Genomic DNA, 21122 nt, shown 5'->3' on the forward strand with positions numbered 1-21122 from the left:
AACACAGACTCCTTTGTAACAATATGGACTTCATCTGGCTGGCATGACCGCTGCCAAGGGAAAAGCAGCTGTGCCTTACTGCACAGTTGTACTGCAGAGTGAATCACATGTGTTATTTAATCAGATGTATTACTGGGATATACTGGTATATCCCAGTTTGCCCGTAGTTGTTGTGAGCTCAAGAATAAGCCTGTTTCTGACATTGATTACAATGTCTAGTGAAGGTTTTCCTGATGGAGATATTAACAGTGAGGCTATTGAATCTAGAGCTTTAACTCAAATGCCTGTCAAACAGGCACACACGAAAAGCATACTTAACACAAGCCCTAACAAGCGAGTCACAGAGGAATATTATCCTGATTGATAATGTCCTGACTGGACCAAACTCAGTAATTTATAAATTTCATAATAAGATATCTAAGAAGGTCCAAGCAGACCTAAACCAGAAATGGACTTCTCACTTCCAAGTAGTTCCCTGAAGTTTTTTTACTTATAATCAGAGTAACTCACATATTTGTTATTTCTTGTTAATATAAATTGTGACACAGATCAGTATAATCTGGATTTAAACGTTTTCAAGAGGATATAAAGGTACACCACTTAAAGCTGGTGGATGTAAACATTTTTACATAGTTGGGTTTGTTCTTTATTTGATCTGTCCTTTGCTGACCCAAGAAAATGCATGTGAAGAAGGGAGAGGCAGTTCAGGCTGTGAGAGCCAGCACCACACTGCCTAAGGGAATCAGTAAAATAGGTTTTAACCAAGGGAGGCACTCTGTCTCTCAGCATTTATGCCTCTTTCAAAGCCTAATGATTAAGCAGTGAGGGACTCTCTTGTTGTATGGTGTAATTTAAACAAATTCCCACAAACTGAGTGTACTGTTAAGAAGGAAGTGACATGTATGTATGAGTTAAGAATGTACAGCTGAAGGGAATACCTGGATGCATATTCGAAGCCTTGTAATACATGCCTTTTCACATTACCAGAAAAAAGTCAATTTAATACCATGGAAATGATGTGGAGGAGTAAAAAACAGTGACCTTCTGTATTTAGGGAACCAAGGTCTTTTGTTAACTTTGCCTTATCTGCTGGAAGAAGCTTAATCATGACAAACAGTGGCTTTCAGCTTTGACAATTTCCTGTAACTATTCTGAAGTAACAGTGTGAACTGAAGTCAGGTTTTGCTGCATTCAGACAGATAGGAAATTGATTGCAGAGAAGACGGTAACTCCCCAGACAAGGTAACCTCAGTTAGCTTTAGAATAAAGTTCTTAAAGAACGTTAAATCACTTTAAGCTATTGAAAACCTCATAGTCTCCTGTACTGCCAGGGCCTTCCTTTATGCTTTCATGTAGTATTATTTCGATCAAATCATTATCTAAACACTTATAAATTCAAACTTATTTGCTCTTAACAAGAACCCCTACACTATGCATTTTCCTTATTTCCTTTCTCTTAAAAATGCATGTATTAAATTACATCTTATACAAGGTACAGTAACATAACTAAATTCCCTGGGACAATGGAATATTAAACATGATGGAATAATAAACACAGGCTACTAGAGACTCAAATGCCCTCTTCAAAAAACCGAAGAAATTAGTTTTTAGTATTTACCTGGGCCTGTAATCTGAACATTTCTTTCATGTGCATTTCTTAACCTTGTGCTTAGCTAGCACAAACGGTACAGAGCTGAGAAAAGGAACGCTTCAGGCAGTAACTGCGTTAGCTAATCTGATACCATGGGGGATGGAAACTTCTCAGTGCTGAGACAATTAACAGAGATTTTGGCACCAATTTTCATCTTTCTTTCATAAAGAAATATCTGCAGACAATTCGGAAATTAAAAAAAATAAGCTGCTTGATGAGGCAGATAAACAGACTAATTGCAGTGCATTTCTCTAAAGCCTCTGTTACAGCTGATGCGCTGCTGCTGCTGACTCACAACACCTAGCCAGAATGATTCATTCTTCTCAAAAGTGTAGCCATTTACTCATTCCATTAAAGAACTGTGGTTATTCTTTTCCTTAAAGCATTTTCTCATTTGAGGTCCCTCAGGGACTTAATTCAGGTACCTCTCAGTTTATGAGTAGGCTTCAGAGAGTGATAAACTGCAGAACAGGTAGTTTTGATATCCAACTTGTAATTCATACAGGTATAGCAGGTGACAAAATACTGTATCTTATTTACACTTTAATGACAATTCCAAAAAGTGTTTTTCATCCTGTCAAGAAGATCTCACTTAGAAATCCACCCAGGCGCCTTAATCAGTTATCTACCTGACCGCATGTGCTTCTAAAATGAGCTTACTCCAACTATTCTTTCCTTTATGAATATATTTCCAAGTACAAGTTCCAAAGCTTGAAAACTGGTAGTAACAGCTTCAAAGCAATTTAACACTGCCCACCCCACAAGGATTTCAAGACAATAAGGGTCCATCTGATTATTTCTGCAACACATCGAAGCCCTGCAGTCACTTTCATCAGGACTTCATGTCCCTGCAACTTCCCTCTTCTGGCAAGTTCAACATCCCAGCATACTACTATAGCCAGATGTGGACACAGATTTTCTCAGCAATCTCTACATGGTCTAGCCAGGTAATGCGAGACAAAATCAGCCCTTATGATTGTCAAGGATTAGCATCTTCACATCGAGAAAGCACATAACATTCCTTGCAATAAAGTAAGAACTGAAAAATTTGTTCATTGGGAGCACAAAGTAACAACAGTATCAGCAGGTTGGCTGCAAGGCCTAAATTACTGTCACCTAGCATCCATCACTTAACAAAGAAAATGAATACAGCCATTACGCAAGTACCATGTTCATGTAACCAGCATTAGCAAAAAGAAAACTGCAAAACCCCTACATATTGTCATAAAGGAAAACAATTTATTCTAGAAGGCTATGAAGAAACACTGCTCAGTGGTAAAAGTAAATAAGGTTTACAAGAAATAGACAAGGCTGATGGAGGCATTGCTAACAAAAACTGTATATAAATCATGTCCTATGTGACACGGGTGGTGCAGTTTAGAGCATCACTGTAAAACCACTGGTAACAGTTCTAAGAAGAACGCAGTAGTTGAAAAATCACCAAATGAGTTGCTAAATCAGCATATTTAAGTAGGGACTTCAAGAGGCCAGCAAAATGTGAAGAATGCTGTCCCTAAACTTCAGGCATAATTAAGCAGGCTTCTCTCAGGGAACAATGGAATCAATGACATAAAAATAGAAAGCACCAAAGCACTCAAGCACTTGGTAGATACTGAAAACAAGACTTCTTATAGTAAAGCCTGTTGTTCCTCCTTTTGATAAAAGCATAATGCATTTTTGCCTTATCATGGAAGTGATAGTGCTATAAAAGCCCATCAATTCAAGGCTATCTTACAGAGGTTGGGCTGCAGACTGCAATTTAAGTCCAGGAAGGAAGGATGAACTGCTCCCAAGAGTAAGCCATGTTGTATTACACAGACAACACAAAAATGATTCATATGACTTAAGATTTTAGGAAGGATATCAAAAGTATGTATACCAAAACTGTATTAAATGAGAGATATTCTCAGATACGAGGGTGAAACTTTTCCCTCTCCCCCGTTAAACAACCCAAAACATAATGATAAGGAAATGGAAAAGTAAGATGTTACTGAATTAATTCCAAGGCAACTATTCAATTTAGATGACCTTATTAACAGGGAAAATACAGAAAATACAGTGTAAAATACAGTGTAAAAGTCAGTGTTGCATGGCTATGTCAACATGTATTCCAGACTAAAGTAAAGAACTAACAACAAACTTTTGTCCATGATAATGCTTATTTATCAGAGAGAAAATCTCCTGTGACCAAAGACAGACGATCCCAGAATTTAACACAGAGCCCTTGCAGAAAAAAAAAACCCTAAAACACAAAGTCACTAGGAATAATCTCAGATAAGCTTTTCCCACTGAAAGAACCTACCACTGAAAATAAAGGGGGGGATGGAAAATCACAGGCAACTCACACGAAACCTGATTAAAAGCAATACAAATTCAGTTACAAGTTACCCTTACAAAGCAATAATATTTGTACTCTCTTTGGAAATGCAAGTTTAATCACAAAACATTCTGTGCATGCGTATACAAACGTTTGCAGAAAACTAGTAATAAACTCTGTATGTGTGAAATTCTTTGTTCCTTACAGTTCAGGCACTTGTTCATACAGCATATTTTGGACAAGAGTTTAAGCTGGCGCAAACTCAGGCTACCTTCATTATAAACAAGAGTGAACACATATCAGCTATGAATCTGGAGTTTTCTTTTTTCTCCTATTCATCTCCAGCATTACTGCTGCAGTGTTGATGCACTTTCGTTTTTCAACCCAAGAACTCTTCGATGAGTTGGTGAAAACTAGAGCACACAGTGCATCCTCTCATTGAAGTTACAAGCAGCTCCATTTACAAACTCACAGCTTTATCTGTTGTACAGTACTTGATAAACTTACCTTTCGGACTGAAGCCAAACGATTCATCATTAAAGACTCTTCTCTATCATCATCGTCATCCAAGTCCAGCATGGGCATACTAAAACTGTCAATAATACTGCAGCACCTGGAGTTTTCATCCCTTGGATCAAAGGGATCCACAATGATTGGTTCAGTTCCTTTGATTTCACAGCGGCAGAAAGGGCAGCCCTGGCCATCAGATTCCTACAAGCAGGAAAAAAGAAAAAGTATTGAAAAATAAAAAAGAGAAGTAATTTTAAAAGTAGGTCTTAAAATCTTTCCACAAAAAGGGCCCTTAACAGGTCTCTAAGAGCTTGTAAAGAAGCATGGAAATAAACAGGAAAAAGATTCATAGATATTTAACTACAGTAAATGGCAAAAATGACTGCATTTTTAAAGCTGTCTGTTGTCAAAAGATTAGGCTTCACTTCAAAGTAACTAATCAAAATGCAACCATTACCTCTACAAAGCATCAAAATAGTAATTGTTTTCATATTACATGTCAGGAAGTAAGACCTTGCCTTTTAGGATTACAGGTTCCCTATTCCTTTAGAGGAAAGAAGGTGAGGTGTGTAGACAGAGATAATGCATTTTATTACATTATCTTTTATATTGAAGTGTTTCTTTTTCATTTTAAGTTAGAAAATGCAGATGAGTTTTAAGGCATGCAGCGCATTCGCTGAAGAACATGCATACAGCGCATCACATCTGTGACATTTCCATCACTCAGCAATACACATACAGAACATCTAAAACTACAAACATTTTTTGACGTGTTTAAGTAACAAACCAGGACTTTACCACATTTGCAGTAAATTATGTGAAACAAGGAGCTATATTCACGTTATCAGGAAAAAAGATTCATTTGAATTTTAACTTCTAAGTGATATAATGTGCTAAATGATTTTCAAGCAGCCATATTTCCACTCCTTTTACTCATTTCAGAGACATTTTTCCTCATCAGATGTAATCAAAAAGCCTTTAAAGTAGATTTCAGCCTATAATGAACAAAAATATCAGCAAAGTCTTTCAAGCACTAAGAAAGAATTTTTTCCATCAAGAGGCATGACACAGATTTGAATTTAAAAAATAAGGCAAAAAAATAAGCCCTGAAGTTTTGAGGGATCAAGATAATTCAATCTGAATTCAGATATCACATCGTGTCCTATTTATAGCCAGAGAGACAGCTAGAAAGATACAAACACCAGAATTAATTCTAAATAACCTACCTATCCTGAAATATCATCAGGCAAGCACAGCTTTTTGTTTTCTCAGATATAGGAACAGCTTTTATTTTCTTTTGCTAGCATTATTTTTATCTTGACACTTGCCCGTCTTACTAAACTGACACATGACTTTCCAGTTTGTGGGATAACTGTATCCCAAGGCCAGAGAGCTATAAATGGTGTCTCCTGACAACAGTCATGTCTATTTGCATGGTTAGTTCTGGATGTTCATTTTATATGAAAAGATGTATGTAATCTACTTTTAGCAGCCCTGCATCCTAATTACATAGTCTTGTCAACACCCCTTACTACTTCAAAGAGTGTATCCCAATTACATGTAACAGAAGTCCTCCCTTACTCACAGAATTCCTTACACTTTCATTTTCTAAAATCAGCCTTAAGATGAGGCACAGAGCTTTTAACTTTCAAGGCTTTCTTCTACCTGTGTTGTCAAATAGTTCTGTACTAGGAGCTTCCCTCCTTTCTTTTGAGAAACACAAAGTTCCCCCCAGATACACTGGGTAACCAGTCACAGCAGGAGAGACTTGAATGCCACAGGATGAATGCAACTGAGAAATTAAACCTGAGCTCTGCCATGTCTGTGTGAATACACGTTTGCCCATGCCCACAGAAAGGTTACTGAGGACACTGACAGGGTAGCTCTTGTGAGCCTTACAATGCAGCACACATGCCCATATGCTTTTACAATGAAGTCCAGACATGCAGTTTTTAGACAAGAGCAGACTTCTGTGGAAGAAAATTACGTTTTACTCCTATTACATAATACAGAAAGTAAACAGCTAAACCAAGTCTTACTTGACAGACTGATCTCTCCATAAAGGAGAACAACTCAATCAGCCTTAGGAGTCTATGGCAGATCTAATGCTGCTTACTCAATTTTTTCCTGCTTAGTGAAAACATCTGTATAGGACCTCTTGAAGCATAGCTAATGAGCAATTATGCTGCCAATTAAACACTAGCCCACCAGAAGCTTGCAACAGCTGATGCTGTTACAGTGTAATATTTCTTCATTGCCTCAGTAATTATATAAAAGCTAAATTTGTAAAGTAGCCCAAAATGTACCTGGTCTGTTACAGCTGGTTGCAATGTTTTGATGAAGCTTGATGTTTTTGAACAATAGTTCTCTGAGCCTAAAATGCTTTGTTGTGTCCTCTTCTTTGATGCTTAGCCATTAGCCAAAGTACTGAGGACCTTAGCTTCTCAAGTCTCCAGAATCAGAGCACATCACTGTCTCAACACTGGAACATGCTGCTATCATGCTATGAGACATCCAGCTACCAAAAGTACAAAGATTTCAGTCTGATATTCAGAATGAAACTGGTAAGAACAGAGAAAGGACACTCCTAAAATGAGAAATACTGCTCCAGCTCAGCAGCTGCTTAGCAGTGAAATAAATGCTCTTATTTGGGTATGTCTAAAGTGAAATTTTCCCAGAATTTCAGATCTGTGGGCAACTTGAAATATTTGTGTTTGGAGCATCAAACTCCAGTTTCATAAAGAGCACAGAACTGGAAACTAATAATACTCCTTTTCTGGCAAGCTTTATTGCTAATGGAAAACCAGAATCCTGCCTGAGAATGGAATGATACTTTCTTCTCCCCACAAAATACAGATCGGAAGAAGAAAGGGGCAGCCAAGAAGTGGCAGAAGTGATTCAATTTAGAAGCACCTATTAAGGGGAAGTCACAAGTTGTAAAAAGCAGGAGGCATTCCTCTTTATTTTCATTTTTAAGCCAAGGGCTTGTTAGCAATGACCTAAAGGTACCAGTCCTCCCTTTTCCCAGACCAGTATGTCCATGAACAAGATGAACAAACCACACTAACCTGTGTCACCAGGAAGTCTCTGTGGTTTTTAGGATATTCTGTAAATCACATCCAGAGATCAGTTTCCCCTCTATTCAATCTCTTACCCCAACAACGGACTAAAACTAGGGGGCTTAGTGCTTTATGTGTTGCTAACATGAAACACAAGAATCCTAAGCTTGTTTTGCCACAGGCCGTTTCTTTACCTGCACTGAATCCTTCTCTCACCAAAGACATCTTATTCCCTTATAGAACACTGTCTCAGTTAAAGTTAACCAGTCCCAGCTGCTACCTGCACCCTTAGTGCCTTCTGAGTGTATCATGAAGTGACCTGGTCACTGAATTGGCACCAAATGCCCAGCTTTCACTGTCTGAGTGGATACTGCACTCAGGAAATCCACTTAGCAGCTATCAGCAAAAGGCCTTGGCAAGCATACAGGTCCAGTTTTTAACCACTCCTGGAACTTTACTTTTTACAGATTTTGGTCCACAAAATGAAAAGCTTACAATTTTAAATATATATGTCCTTGAACCCTCTCACCGAGTACCTGGACAAGTAAACATATACCCACACTGTAAAGAGGATGCAACAGAAATCCACCCTCTTCTCCGCCAACTGAATTATGACAGTACCTGCCACGCTGTAAGACAAGAAGTGCACATAAGGTGTCCACAAGGCTCTATCTTCACATCCTTGTCGTTCTCTGCGCAGATTTTACACAGCTGGAAAGTGGAACCCATTTCACAGTACAATTCATACTGCTCCTGTAACCAAAAAAGTCATGGTTATGCTTTTCCTCCAATCTGTTCACAAGGAATACACTTAAGCACCAGTAGTGACAAACATTTCTGAGTCCCCTGTTTTCCAAACCACTTTTCTTGTTAGTCAAGGAAACTGTTGCTACCGATCTATTTAAAAGCCACACTAAGGTTACTGAAACAGCTTATTAGTTTGCTTCTTTAACCCTGTGATATACCATAACACATTCGACAAAAGGAAGTTTAAAATAGCTGTGCTTATTAGGTTTTCTAAAAACTTCTCACATGTATGCCTTGCGTAGCAGTTATCCTGCTTTTCCTTGGCTGCAGTTAATAATAAGGTAAGTAACAAACGGTTGTAAGTGAGAAATTAAGGGATAAATGGGAACAAAATTGGGATTTCCTTTTCTAGGTACAAGTTTAGGACTAGTAAAAGTTATTGAATTGAAAGCGGACAAGCAAGAGGGCTTTCTACCTACATCAAATAGGCAGTACGGTAGTATGGTTAACTGAAGTAAACAACATCTGTGAAGCAAGTAGGGCAATACCCCTCAGGATAACACGGCAACAGCCATGCACAGATCATTCAGCACTTGGTATCCTTACAAGATCAACAGGAAGATATAAGAATACCTTCAGGAGGAATAAATAATAGATAAAACTTCAGTCCAGAATATTTTTCTAGAATTAGGTATTGTTGAGGAACTGGCAAATAAATGCATTTGTGTAGAAACCATGTTCTTTTAGTCTTGGAAAACAAAAATAACATTGGAAAGCTTAAAATAAAGTAGAATCCAGGTTACAGGAAAATAAACAGCTACTGCTGAGTAAAGGGAGAGGATATGAGGCTAAGAAAAAGAGAACATAAAAGAGACAGCTCCTATCCGCAGCAGTAGTCAGTATGTACTCCTTATGGTAGAGCTCCCACAAAGAATCCATCTGCAGCAATCTAGCCCTGCAGCCACTTTTATATCATCTTTTCGTAATTTAAGCATCTCTAGCAACAGCTTTAAACTGCTGCAGTTCTATGTTATCTAAGACAGCATTCACATAGTTCAGACTGTTGAATTACCATGAGAATTAACTAATGGTGTGCTCACAAGTACAAGTTCAGAGGCAACTGGATTCATTCCGTGAATTCAAAGCACAAGATGATTGGCTTGGGAAGAACAATATAATCACTGAGAATGTCTAAGCTGCTTTTCCTCTCCTTGAGGAAAAGTAAAGATATGGAGCTAGAATATTATGCAACACAAACATCTGATATAACTGCATTACTCTTTCATTGCTACTTTAAGACTGGAGGGAAAAGTAGTTAAGTCGGAGAAACAGATGTACTCAGACTTCCTTCATGTAATTCTTTTTAAGAACTCTCTCACATAGAAAACAGGTATTCTCATGACAGTATTTGTGCTAATGCCGTAGATGATAACGAGTACTTCTTTCCTAAAATATTTCTGGAGGTGAAACGTATGTAGAGCACTCAGATTTACACAAGATTCAGCAGGTCATCCAGTCTGCTTTGAACAAACAGAAGACCATGTGAAACAGTATGGCTTCAATCCATTCTGATGTCTTTCCTTGAACATATCCACAGGTCTTCAAGGTGCTTTTGTCAGGAAAAATGTCCTACAAAAACATCTAGATATCCTGATTTTCTCTGCAAAGCAATTCCCTTTAGACAGATAACTTTTTTTCTGTTGCTTTTCCCTGATCTCTCTTTTAATTTGCACAATAGACAGAGAAGACAGAAGGGAGACCCTGGAATCAGTATCTTTGTGATAAATGAACTATACTTTTCCTCCTGGAGATGCCAAACTACCACTGCTATTCAGGTTTCAAAACTACCTTTTGATCTTGATTTTGTTTCTGTATTCCCATCTGCTATTAGCAAGGTAACACCAAGCTACATAAACCTGCAGCATCAATAACAGTTATTAAAGATTTTTCTGACAACACATATCTCTCGAAGAGCTTATAATAACCAAACTCTCCAAGACATGCCATCTGCATCACCATCAGCTCTAGAGTTTAAAGAACTCTTGCCCTGTTCTTCACCTAAGACCCTGCATCAGTAACATGTTTTCACTCTTACGAATTTGTTTCTCACATTTTATTAAAATCTTATTATCACTGCTAGATGGGATACTAAGGGAGGTGTTGATTAAAAAATGACTGAAAAACTCTGCAACATACCTGTGTGACTTTTATGTGGTCATGGGGTGTGGGTTCACATAATCCTGTCAAATCAGGATTATAACTTCGTCCATCAGGGAACAGATAGCTGCATCACAAGAAGATCGTTATAAATATGCACACTGCTTTACCTTTATAAGCTAAATATTACCTATAAAAATTTGAAGGGAGAGAATAGGTTACAGTAGACATTAACTAAAACACATTATCTTCCCTCAGCCATCTTTATTACCTTTTGAGTTCAACTGAATTGCTATATTCTGATACAGGCTCAAGTCTATTTACAAAAGCACAGGAAAGATTTTGGAATCAAATTCACAGACAGCACCAGAATGCATCTGAGCTTTGATTAGCAGATAGCTTTCTAGAGGTAGCAGTATCTTAGTTCTTCATTTCACACTAAGCTTGTACTTGCAGATGTTGATAGTGGCCTCTCCACTGCAAGCATGACGCTCGGTGTCTCTACAGACTATTTCAAGTAATGGAGCAGAACAGAAGGCTAACACTCGTTTTTGTACAGCTGTGTGTAGTATGATACACATAAAACTATATCTCTGTAAAAATATTACATATGTGCATATCTGCATATTATGACAAAAATCTACACCGAGGAGCCAAGATACAGACTGGACTTTAAGAACCAATGTGGGCGTTTCAACCCTGTGAGAAACCAGAGACACTAAGTCATTCTCTATTCAGATCTTTGTTACCTGTAACTTGGAAGTCATTTTATTAAGTAACATAGTGAGAAAGTTGTATTTACATAGGGTACAAAAACTACACTCTGAACAAATATTCTCAGCTCTAGTTTTTGTTTGCTCAGTTTATGTCAAGTAGAAACACTACCATAAGTGTGTCTGTTATTACCGGTATGAAATCATCATACCTGGAAAAACACTACTGGATCATGCAGGACTGGGGAAAATTGCAAGATTGTAAAGGGTTTCTCAATCTTTTCTCCCCATTTTTTCTTCCCCCATTATGATGATGTGGATATGTCAAAACACGTATCCCAGTGAAAAGATTCTGACAATCAGAATTTGTCTGTTACTTCAGCCAACCTAGGAAAAATGTACTAATTCTCCAGGTAAGCTTAGACTCTTAGAATTATAAATCTCTTTAGTAAACTACTGGTACCTGGAAAACGTTCTGAGTGTACAATATATAAAAAAGCAATTACACAGCTTTCAAATTATTGTCCAGAGTTAGACATATGAGTAACTGGTAGTAGTAATAGTTCAATAAGCTTAAGTGCAGTTGGGACTCTTATGGGAGGAGGGTGGGAGAGGTAGAGGGGGCAGAAGGGAGGAATCAGCATGACAGCTGACTGCTTTTATTTTCTCCTGTAATTTATCTGCTATGAGATATGGCTTTGGTTAACTTTCATTAACTTTGGTTAATGGAGTTACCTGGAAACAAGTGTTTTTTCAAATGAATGAAAGGGACAGTCCTTAAACTTCAAAGGAATGCTAGATACCATATCCAGGTTCTCTGTGTTAAAGGTCTTTAATATACAACCATATGAGCAGTAGAAGAACAAGGATACCAGGATTTCTTATCTAAGGTGACTATATGAATTTGTACTTACAATCCTTCCCGGCTGCCATCAATCAAAGCTTGAAACAGAGGCTTATTGTGAGGTATGGTCTGCAATATGTTCCCATCACCAGTCACATATCCGATGGCCCACTGTCCCAGGCGAGTGCAGCTCAGCCTGAAAATGTAGCTTGATAAAAACAGGATGAATAAAAAGTCAATGTTAATCAGAGTTCCATAAAACAGTGAAGAAAGCAAGCAAGGCTGGCCTGTGGTGAAGACATCGAGTTAGGTCTCTGAAGATTCTGGGTCAGATTCCCAATTCTGCCACTTGGTCTTTGTGTAACCTTAAATAAACCTACATCTTTTACACTGTGAGTTCCTCATGGGCAGAAATAAGGCAACTCTAGCACCCTACCCCCAGCTTTTAATTTGCTTGCTCTTTAGTTCTCAAAGTGACAGCTGCATGTTCACTGTGAACAGTCCCATTATATACATTTTAGGCATGCCATAAATCTTTCCAAGAACAGAGTGTTATACTATCAAGTCTCTACAGCTACAACATACTCTTATTGTGCGTGCACAGGCCAATAGCCTCAACAAACAAAGGGAAAACCTAGAACAGTTTTAGGTGCAATAGAAATGTGAATGGTGAAAAATAAAAACTGCTCTAGTAGCGACGTTAATTTTGTGTGTACCAAAGGAGGTTAACAAGACGGAAGAAAAATCACGTCCGTGTCAAAAAATACCAGATAATACTAGCCTAACTGGTCTTGGAACTTACATAGTTCCATGTATTACAGGTGGTAGCTGGCACTACACATAATGCAGACAGAGAGCACAGAAGGAGGAAAAGGAAGATTATAGGCAATAGTATGGAGCGCTGATTTAGTTCTTGCTAAAAACTGTAGCCCCTTTCATGTCAGACACCACCTTATCTGCAAAAAACACCTTACACGCAAAAACCTCACTCAGAAAATAATCCCACAGTGAAATATCACAAAATCCATTTGTTTATTAGAAAGAGCAGCTTTTCTTAATTATACATCAGTTATTTATTTCCTTCCAAACTGTTTAAAATGAGAAATCTTAGCCTCCCTGAAGCCTGGTATAGCTCTTACAACCTTTAATAAGGCAAACATTACACTGAGGTAGTAACTACTCATTTGAACAGAATCTTGTAATTTCCAGGATGGTTCAGACAGATTAAAAAAGCAATTTCACTTCCTATCTCCTCTTTCACAGTCCAGCATTTCACCTGAGCCATTCAGAAAGTAATTTTATGATATTCAATAGAAAACTATCTTAAAAGTAACTCTCCATTTACAAGGAACATAAAGGCAACTTTATGTAATTTCTCTATCACTTCTCTTATAATGACAGAATCAGAATCAGTAGTAGAGAAAATGCTAAGTATAGCAACCACTCTCAAAATCCACCTAGTTATCTGATTTCCATACTAGCATTCATGAATACCCAACTAAAAATCAGTGTTACTCTACTGGAACCACAGGATACCTGTAAATATACACTTGATCCATTAGGTAACTTAACAAAAGACAATATAGTGCTTGCTAAAAAGCAAAAGAAACCAACTACAGAATAAAAAGTTAAGTAAAAGTTCAGTATGCATAGCACCACACTGAAATTACTCCAACCCAATACACGTCATTATATGTAATCTGACTTTTTTTGTCTTCTAGGGGCAGTTTGTGAGATAGAATCATTACTGGTAAAGGAAAAAAAGGGCACATAAAAGGAGCACATAAGCACTGATGAAATTAATAATGTGACTATCATGAAAGATGTGAAATGTTTTGTTACTTTGCTGCTAAGCAACCATTCAATATAAATGTTGAAAATTGTATTTTCTAACATGCTTTCCAAGAATGCATTGCTGCTGGTACCTCATTCAGAAGGAAGGAAAAGCAATGGAATTTCAGTTTTTTCTGTTCAATTGTACTAGACTTCCATGTGCTAATACCTTTTTTTTTGCTTCCTAGCATTGTAGAAGAATTATGATCACATGGTTACAAAACTTCTCTCTCTTACCCAGGGAGTGTAAGTATCATGCAACATAGAAATATGAATCTAGAATAATTATATAGTTTCTGAGACAGCAAGTTAATTTGGAAAGCAACAACCAGCAAAACCTCTCACCTCCCAGGCTTAGTGCTGTATTTCTGCAACCTTGCTTTCACTTCATCGTATGTGAGGAATGCCATGTATCCAGGATGCGTCACAGCTAAGAAGTTCCAATTCCTTAAGATTGAACCCCATGGCTAAAAAGAGAAGACAAACAGTTAAGAAGATGCAGCCAGGTTAATTATGTATTTCTAGTTAAACTCAAGTCAGTTTGTCAGATACTTAGTGTCTGAGCTTCAGCTGAAAAATACACACTTTTGGTTAAGGTCTAAAGACTGCACTGCATCCAAGCTTTGCTACAGGGGTTCCTTCAGAAGAATTATTCAAAGAACATAAAATGTGAATTTTTGGATAAAGAGTTTGAACATCTTAAATTTAAGGGATCTCCACTTTGAGGCTATATAGAGTATTAAACATCATGTGTAGTTCAAACCTAGAGAGCACGGCTCCACTGATGATTTAATAAAACCACAAATAAGCCTATCCTTGAGAGGTCCTGAGGCACTTTTGAAGTTAATTATAAGTAACACTATCAAATGAAACCAAATAAAGAAACTAATTTGTGATGTCGTTCCTTCTGTTATTCTCTACTTCTCAATTTCTTTAGTTCCCATAATGGTATTAGAGCCAGAAACAGAACAAATATTGACAGCACTTCACAACAGTCTTTGCTCGCTTGAATAGCAAATGCTTCAGAAAACTCTGTGAGATGTGCCTGATATGCTATCACTTCAAAGAATACAGAACAGTCCCTTACTGTAACTGGTGTTTTTTTAGTAGTAGATTAATACCACTTCCTAGCATTGGAATAGCTAGCAATTGCTAGCATATTAAGTGTTCACTGCCAGCATTTGAAGATAGAAGAAACTGCCTCTGAATGGCTGCCCTAACTAGATTAAAATGAGGCTCAGCTCTTCCCCTTTCACTACACCATCACTGGCACTTTCTTCACAAATCCTCCACGTTCTTTCTCCTTAAGTATACAGTTATAAATGAAAAAGGATGATCAAACAGTTGCTATTTTGATGTTTAGTTGCAACATGGTAACATAAAGGCTTGCTACAACATGTTACAAAATAAATTCAAGTAGCGTGCAAATTCCTTGGTTAATCACAATCATCAAGCTTCTAAGTTGCCAGCAGGCAGTATCTTCCTCAAATGCTTGGACTCTTTCTAGATTATTACACTACTGCCATACCTAGAAAATGATATGACAGTACCGATGGAAATCACAGGGCAGGAACTCATAGCTTGCATTGTGTACACAAACAATAAGAGTATTACAGAAGCAGATTAGTTAAATGGGAAAAGATTTGTACTCTTTCTCTTCTGTGGAAATAGTTTTGCACAAAACAGTGCTAACTTAACTGAACATGTTAACAGTGACAGAATGAAGTTCCTCTCCTTCAAAGCACCTACATATTATGCCATGCTAACGTTATCTCTCATCTTAGAACCCAGCACTGAAGAGCTGTGCATGCATACAGTGGGGAGGCAGGGGGAGCAACTTCACTTTTAGAGGATCTCTGTAAAGAGTAGCTTTGCCGCCTTCTGTGAGTAAGCTTCATTATAAACGCAGCTTTTCTGTAACACAACCCACAGTTGGCAAAACAGAGTTCTGATTACTTAAAACAACTGGGATCGTCTCTCCGTGGGTGTACGCGCACGTAGTTACAGAAGCTGTAAAGCTAGAGAAGTAAAATGTTACCTCTGGGAGAGGCTCTCACACCAAGTTCAGTGCAAGTTCACTTCAACAGTTAGGCAGCTTCGCACCAGTTGGTAATCTGTTGACCAAAAAAGTCTCTCTCTGCTTCTTTATTAAAGCAGAAGTTAAGCCTAACCAGTCTTCTCTCCTTACATGCATCAGTACTGCTGATACCCTTTTGCTAGCACAAGTTATGCTAATGAATCAAACTCACAACAGCCTCACAAATAAATTAATGCAGATATTCACTGGCTTACATAGAGAGGAAAATTAATCTCATTTGTGTCTTCTGTCCTGATGTTTGGTTCAATCTTAAGACCCCACATAGGGTCAGAACAAGCTTATTTCTCATACCACTGACTTCTCAATTTCATATTTGATGTACAGAATACAAGAAAACAAACCAACCAAACAAACAAACCCTGTTGTTACTTGTAAGCAGGATGCTTGGGGTGGGGGAATAAATCCTACAGAAACAATCTTCAGTTCATTCCAGAGTGAGGTATGTTGCAGCCAATGGGCCCCAGACATTTTGCAGGCAAGTCTGAGATAAAGATTTGGGCTTCATTACTAACCTGACCACTGTATTAGTTTGCCAGATACTAAATAAAGAGGGAGAAAGTTTGACAGAGTAGGAACTGATCCCAAGGCAGCAATGTTCAGACAGGAATGCTTCACCATATCAAGCTCCACATAAAGGGATTTTGCTAAACCAGCACAAAGTACAATGATCTGTATTCTCTAGTTTATAACTGCATCTAAAAGAACCCCTAGAGTTTTGTCTGAACCAGCATAACCTGTGTGCTCTAGTAAGTGACTAATGTTTGTGGTTAAATTATCCAGTGAGATTACTTACACCATAACATTTTCAAATGTGATATGGTTTTGACTCAGAATGGAGATGATCAAAATCAAAACTCTAAACTAAACCCATTAATCACCGCCTACAAAATCTTAATGTCAGCTTCATAATGGCACCCTTTTCCATAATAGCAACACCGAGAAAGCTAAACAAAACAAACCAACCAGACTTTGACATTAAGTTAGTATTTTGGATGTATCTATCTCCAACAGGCTAAAGAACAATCACTGAATCACAGAATCATTTAGGTTGGAGAAGACCTTTAAGATCACTGAGTCCAACTGTTAACCTAGCACTGCAAAGTTCGCACTAAACCACACTGACAATCCTTTCAGTGAAGATATTTCTCCTAATATCCAGTCTAAAACCATGTTGGTGCAACTTGAGGCTGTGCATGAGTTTACCACTGTGCACTGTAAAGACTAAACGCTCAAATAAATGGCTGTATACCTCAAGATTTCTATACCTAAAAGAGACAAATTCAGAATCAATACATCTAATACAGATGGAAACCACCACACCCTTCTATACCCATGTATGTTCTGTAGAGGGGACACAAGGTTAACAGAGGCATGTAACATACATACAAGCTTATTTCAGGTAAGCATTACCTAGTAACGATTATACAATTAACACTATTCTCAAACATAGTCCCTTAATGGCAACAAGATGTCCATAAAAAAAGGTCAGACCTATATTTAGCCTAAAAGTCACATTCAACTTTTCTTACATGCTTGTAGATAAACTTCTGGTAAGTATATATAGGTAAGAAAGCACAATGAAAACATACGTAAAACTTAAGATAAGTACCTTCAGGATAGAGTTTCTAGGAATGCTTTTATGAACAATGAGAAATAAGCAGAGAACAAAGATAATGTAATCATGCTAAATAAGTGTAGAAACAAAGGGGATGTTGCTAAATGATTTTTCAGATGTAGGTGTTGATGCCCCAAACACCTCTGAAGGCCTACAAAAAAACACCACACAACTTATTTCTGAATTCTATTATTTCAGTGATTTTTATTTAAAGAGAACAATCTGCTTCCTTGACCCCTAAGTACTTGCCTCAGGGCACTTCTCAGATTTATACAGGCAGTTATAATTTCATATCTTACCTGAAATAACCTAGTGAAGATATCAAATTCAAAAATCGAAATGTAGTCATTGCAGGTCAAGTCAATAGTTGATTTAAGGGCCATTGCTTCCAAACCAGAGCTTATCTGATGAACTTCATGAAGGCACTGCCTGAACACTTTCCATGGCACTATAGTCCTGTGAGAAGGGTGGAAATAATAAATGTAATAAAACCACACGTGTAAGAGGACACCTTATTTAGACATCAGAAGTGAACCTTTCAGAAATGGAACCCTGATTTGGTTTCCCCACAGACACACACAAAAATAAAACCCTACACCCCCAACAACACACAACAAAATCCCTGAGTTCTTTTAAAAGCAGCCTAAGTAAATGAAAGAACAGTTTACCTTCCTTTAAGCATGGTCAAACTAAGTGTCATTTATTTTACGACAATAAATATTGAAGCCTCCTTAGGAGGACAATAAAAAGAACACTGCAAAAACTAAAATATCCTACACCAAGCAGGTAGGAACCAATCTTACACCCTCTTAAAGATAATGTAAGGATCAGCTCCTGCTTGGCAAAAAGCTCTTTTCTTCACAATCTCTTCTTTCAGAATGATGAGCATCAAATTTAGTACCTACTGCAATAACGTATTTTAATAGCTAAAGCTCAAACACTGGTCAAGTAACACAACAGCAACCAACCAGAGACAACGGATACCGATCCAAGGCCTGTCACAGCCCATGACAGTTACATGCATATTAGAAGACACGTCTTCTCAGATATTCACCCTCACATATACATGGGCAGTATTTTCAGACAGTACTGAACATGGGAAAAGATGGGAAAACAGAACAGAAAGAAATGAAAATTATCCTAGAATCACAGAATAGTCAGGGTTGGAAAGGACCTTAAGATCATCCAGTTCCAATCCCCCTGCCACGGGCAGGGACACCTCCCACTAAACTATCTCACCCAAGGCTTTGTCCAACCTGGCCTTGAACACTGCCAGGGATGGAGCATTCACAACCTCCCTGGGCAACCCATTCCAGTGCCTCACCACCCTCACAGTAAAGAACATCTTCCTTATATCTAATCTAAACTTCCCCTGTTTAAGTTGGAACCCGTTATCCCTTGTCCTATCACTACAGTCCCTAATGAAGAGTCCATCCCCAGCATCCCTATAGGCCCCCTTCAGATACTGGAAGCTGCTCTGAGGTCTCCACGCAGCCTTCTCTTCTCTAGGCTGAACAGCCCCAACTTTCTCAGCCTGTCTTCATACGGGAGGTGCTCCAGTCCCTGATCATCCTCATGGCCTCCTCTGGACTTGTTCCAACAGTTCCATGTCCTTTTTATGTTGTGGGCACCAGAACTGCACACAACACTCCAGGTGAGGTCTCACAAGAGCAGAGCACAGGGGCAGGATCACCTCTCTAACACAAAGCCACATTTCTGTCAAATTCAGTTTCCATTTAGACAGAGATAATGCAGGTTAGTTATTTTGCCAACCAAGTGCTTGTATGTGGAATCTGCCATGAGGATGATCACTTGAAAACACTCCATTTTGTTACTCAAAACTATGAGAAATTGTTCAATAGCAATTCTTCTGCTCGTGTCATTAGGGTCAAATCCAATTTCTGCAAAGCTGTAACACCTTCTCTTTAAGAAGTTCTGCTTCCCATTGACAGCAGATTCTGTGATATTTTTAAGGCATTTTAATTCACCAAAATACAACCAACAAGTAACTATTAACCAATATACAACTGTTTTCAGGACCTAACAACATCTCACACATTCATAGCAATATTTTGTTAGTAACCGCTAAAATGACAAAAGGAACAGGCCTCACAAACTCATCAGTGTTTCCTGCAATTTTCATTACTTCACATTGTCTTATTCTTCAAAGAGCTAAAATATTTTGTTCCAGTTTTCCTTACAATTTTGGTATGTGGAAATGTGTATTACTTCATAGCACAGTACGAGGAGTGGGGGCACAAGATCAACTGACTGTATTAAGTATCTGACTGGATGAAGCTGCTCCTGCAGAATAAATATTATGCAGTGAACATGAATTAAAACAAGTAGTTATTTGAAGTACAACACTAAAGACAGGCTCCTGTATTTCTACCACAGTTGTAAGTGCAAAGAAAACTACTTGTTAGTTGGAGGCTTATAATGAGAAAGTCAAAGGATGAAATATGAAGTTTAATAGATGCGAGCAGATAACTTTCATCTGTGTACGGAAAACAGGAAACCACAAAGCGCTGACGAGAGATCCCACATCAGATGCCATTTGAGAAAGCATGCACATCAAATGTTGATTATGGTAAAGACAGAATGAAACACTGCACTGAGCTCAGAGAACAAAACTGGAAAACATGAGCGCTGCTGCGGTGTTAAGAGTTGTTTTAGTTCAAGTGCCCACTGCTCATTTAGTTCCTGTAACCTTGGCTGTGAAATGTTTTCTGATTCCCTTTGCAAACCATCCTAAACGGTAACAGCACTGGGATGATGCTGAAATGGAGTTAGAAAACGCAACTGGGTTTTCTTTGTGGGTTGGGTTTTTTTGTTGTTTGACTTGCTTTTCTGGGGGGTAAGGCACAATCAGGGGGGAGCTGGTTTGAGTTTTTTGGGGGCTTTTTTAAACTGTTAAAACAATACCCCGTAAATAAAAACCAGCAGAGACTCTATCAGGAATGATTATAGCCGTACTATACCTTAAGAACCTGTTTTCCATGCCTCACCTGAGACAGTTTAATGAAAACACGATCATTACATGCAATTAATACGTAGGATGTTTTGATATTCAGTAATACCCTGCACCCCCAAAACACCACCAACAAAAACCAACACAAATATCTTCAGGAGAATATGTTTTTAGAGCCCTGTTGGCTAACACTTTGGCTAAGACAAAAGCCAGACGTTGGGAAATGAGTGATGAGCTAATGAAATAACAGAGAAATTTATTCTGTGGGATTTCTCCAAGTACAAGTGACTGGAAAGGTGGGGGCTCCAATTTAAGGTTGACTAACTTCAGCAGGTATTTTCTGCAGCTTCATGGAACAGGTCTTTTATTTTTCACTTCCTTAAATAAAGGTGAGAATAGGTTGTTGGAACACGTCAACTCATATTTCTCAGTAGCTACTTTTATACTACTATCAAAGTACTAACACTAGTACTAGCCTATACTACTTTTATACAGCTTTCATTCCTAAGCACTTTGAAACAGCACCAGCCAGGGATCAGTTCTCCCCCAGTGTCTCCCACTGCAGGCAGAACACACTCAATATGAGGATGTTACTGAGTTTTCACAA

The 21122-nt window shown here is 38.2% G+C and overlaps 1 protein-coding gene across 3 annotated transcripts in view; it reads right to left on the bottom strand.

Moving 5' to 3' along the window:
* Window positions 1–21122, bottom strand: part of CBLB (Cbl proto-oncogene B) — a 121551-nt gene that overhangs the window by 33170 nt on the left and 67259 nt on the right. For all 3 annotated transcript variants that reach the window (XM_061350566.1, XM_061350564.1, XM_061350565.1), the window contains exons 5-10: window positions 17844–18000; window positions 14177–14298; window positions 12069–12206; window positions 10481–10568; window positions 8159–8290; window positions 4476–4679 (exon numbers count right to left, since the gene is read on the bottom strand). In XM_061350566.1, coding sequence (XP_061206550.1) covers window positions 4476–4679; window positions 8159–8290; window positions 10481–10568; window positions 12069–12206; window positions 14177–14298; window positions 17844–18000 — 841 coding nt within the window. The remainder of the gene's footprint in view (window positions 1–4475; window positions 4680–8158; window positions 8291–10480; window positions 10569–12068; window positions 12207–14176; window positions 14299–17843; window positions 18001–21122) is intronic.

This window comes from Neopsephotus bourkii, unplaced genomic scaffold (genome assembly GCF_033783945.1).
Source record: "Neopsephotus bourkii isolate Nb327-2 ecotype Australia unplaced genomic scaffold, CSIRO-AGI_Nbou_v1 NB_532, whole genome shotgun sequence".
Classification (NCBI taxonomy): domain Eukaryota; kingdom Metazoa; phylum Chordata; class Aves; order Psittaciformes; family Psittacidae; genus Neopsephotus; species Neopsephotus bourkii.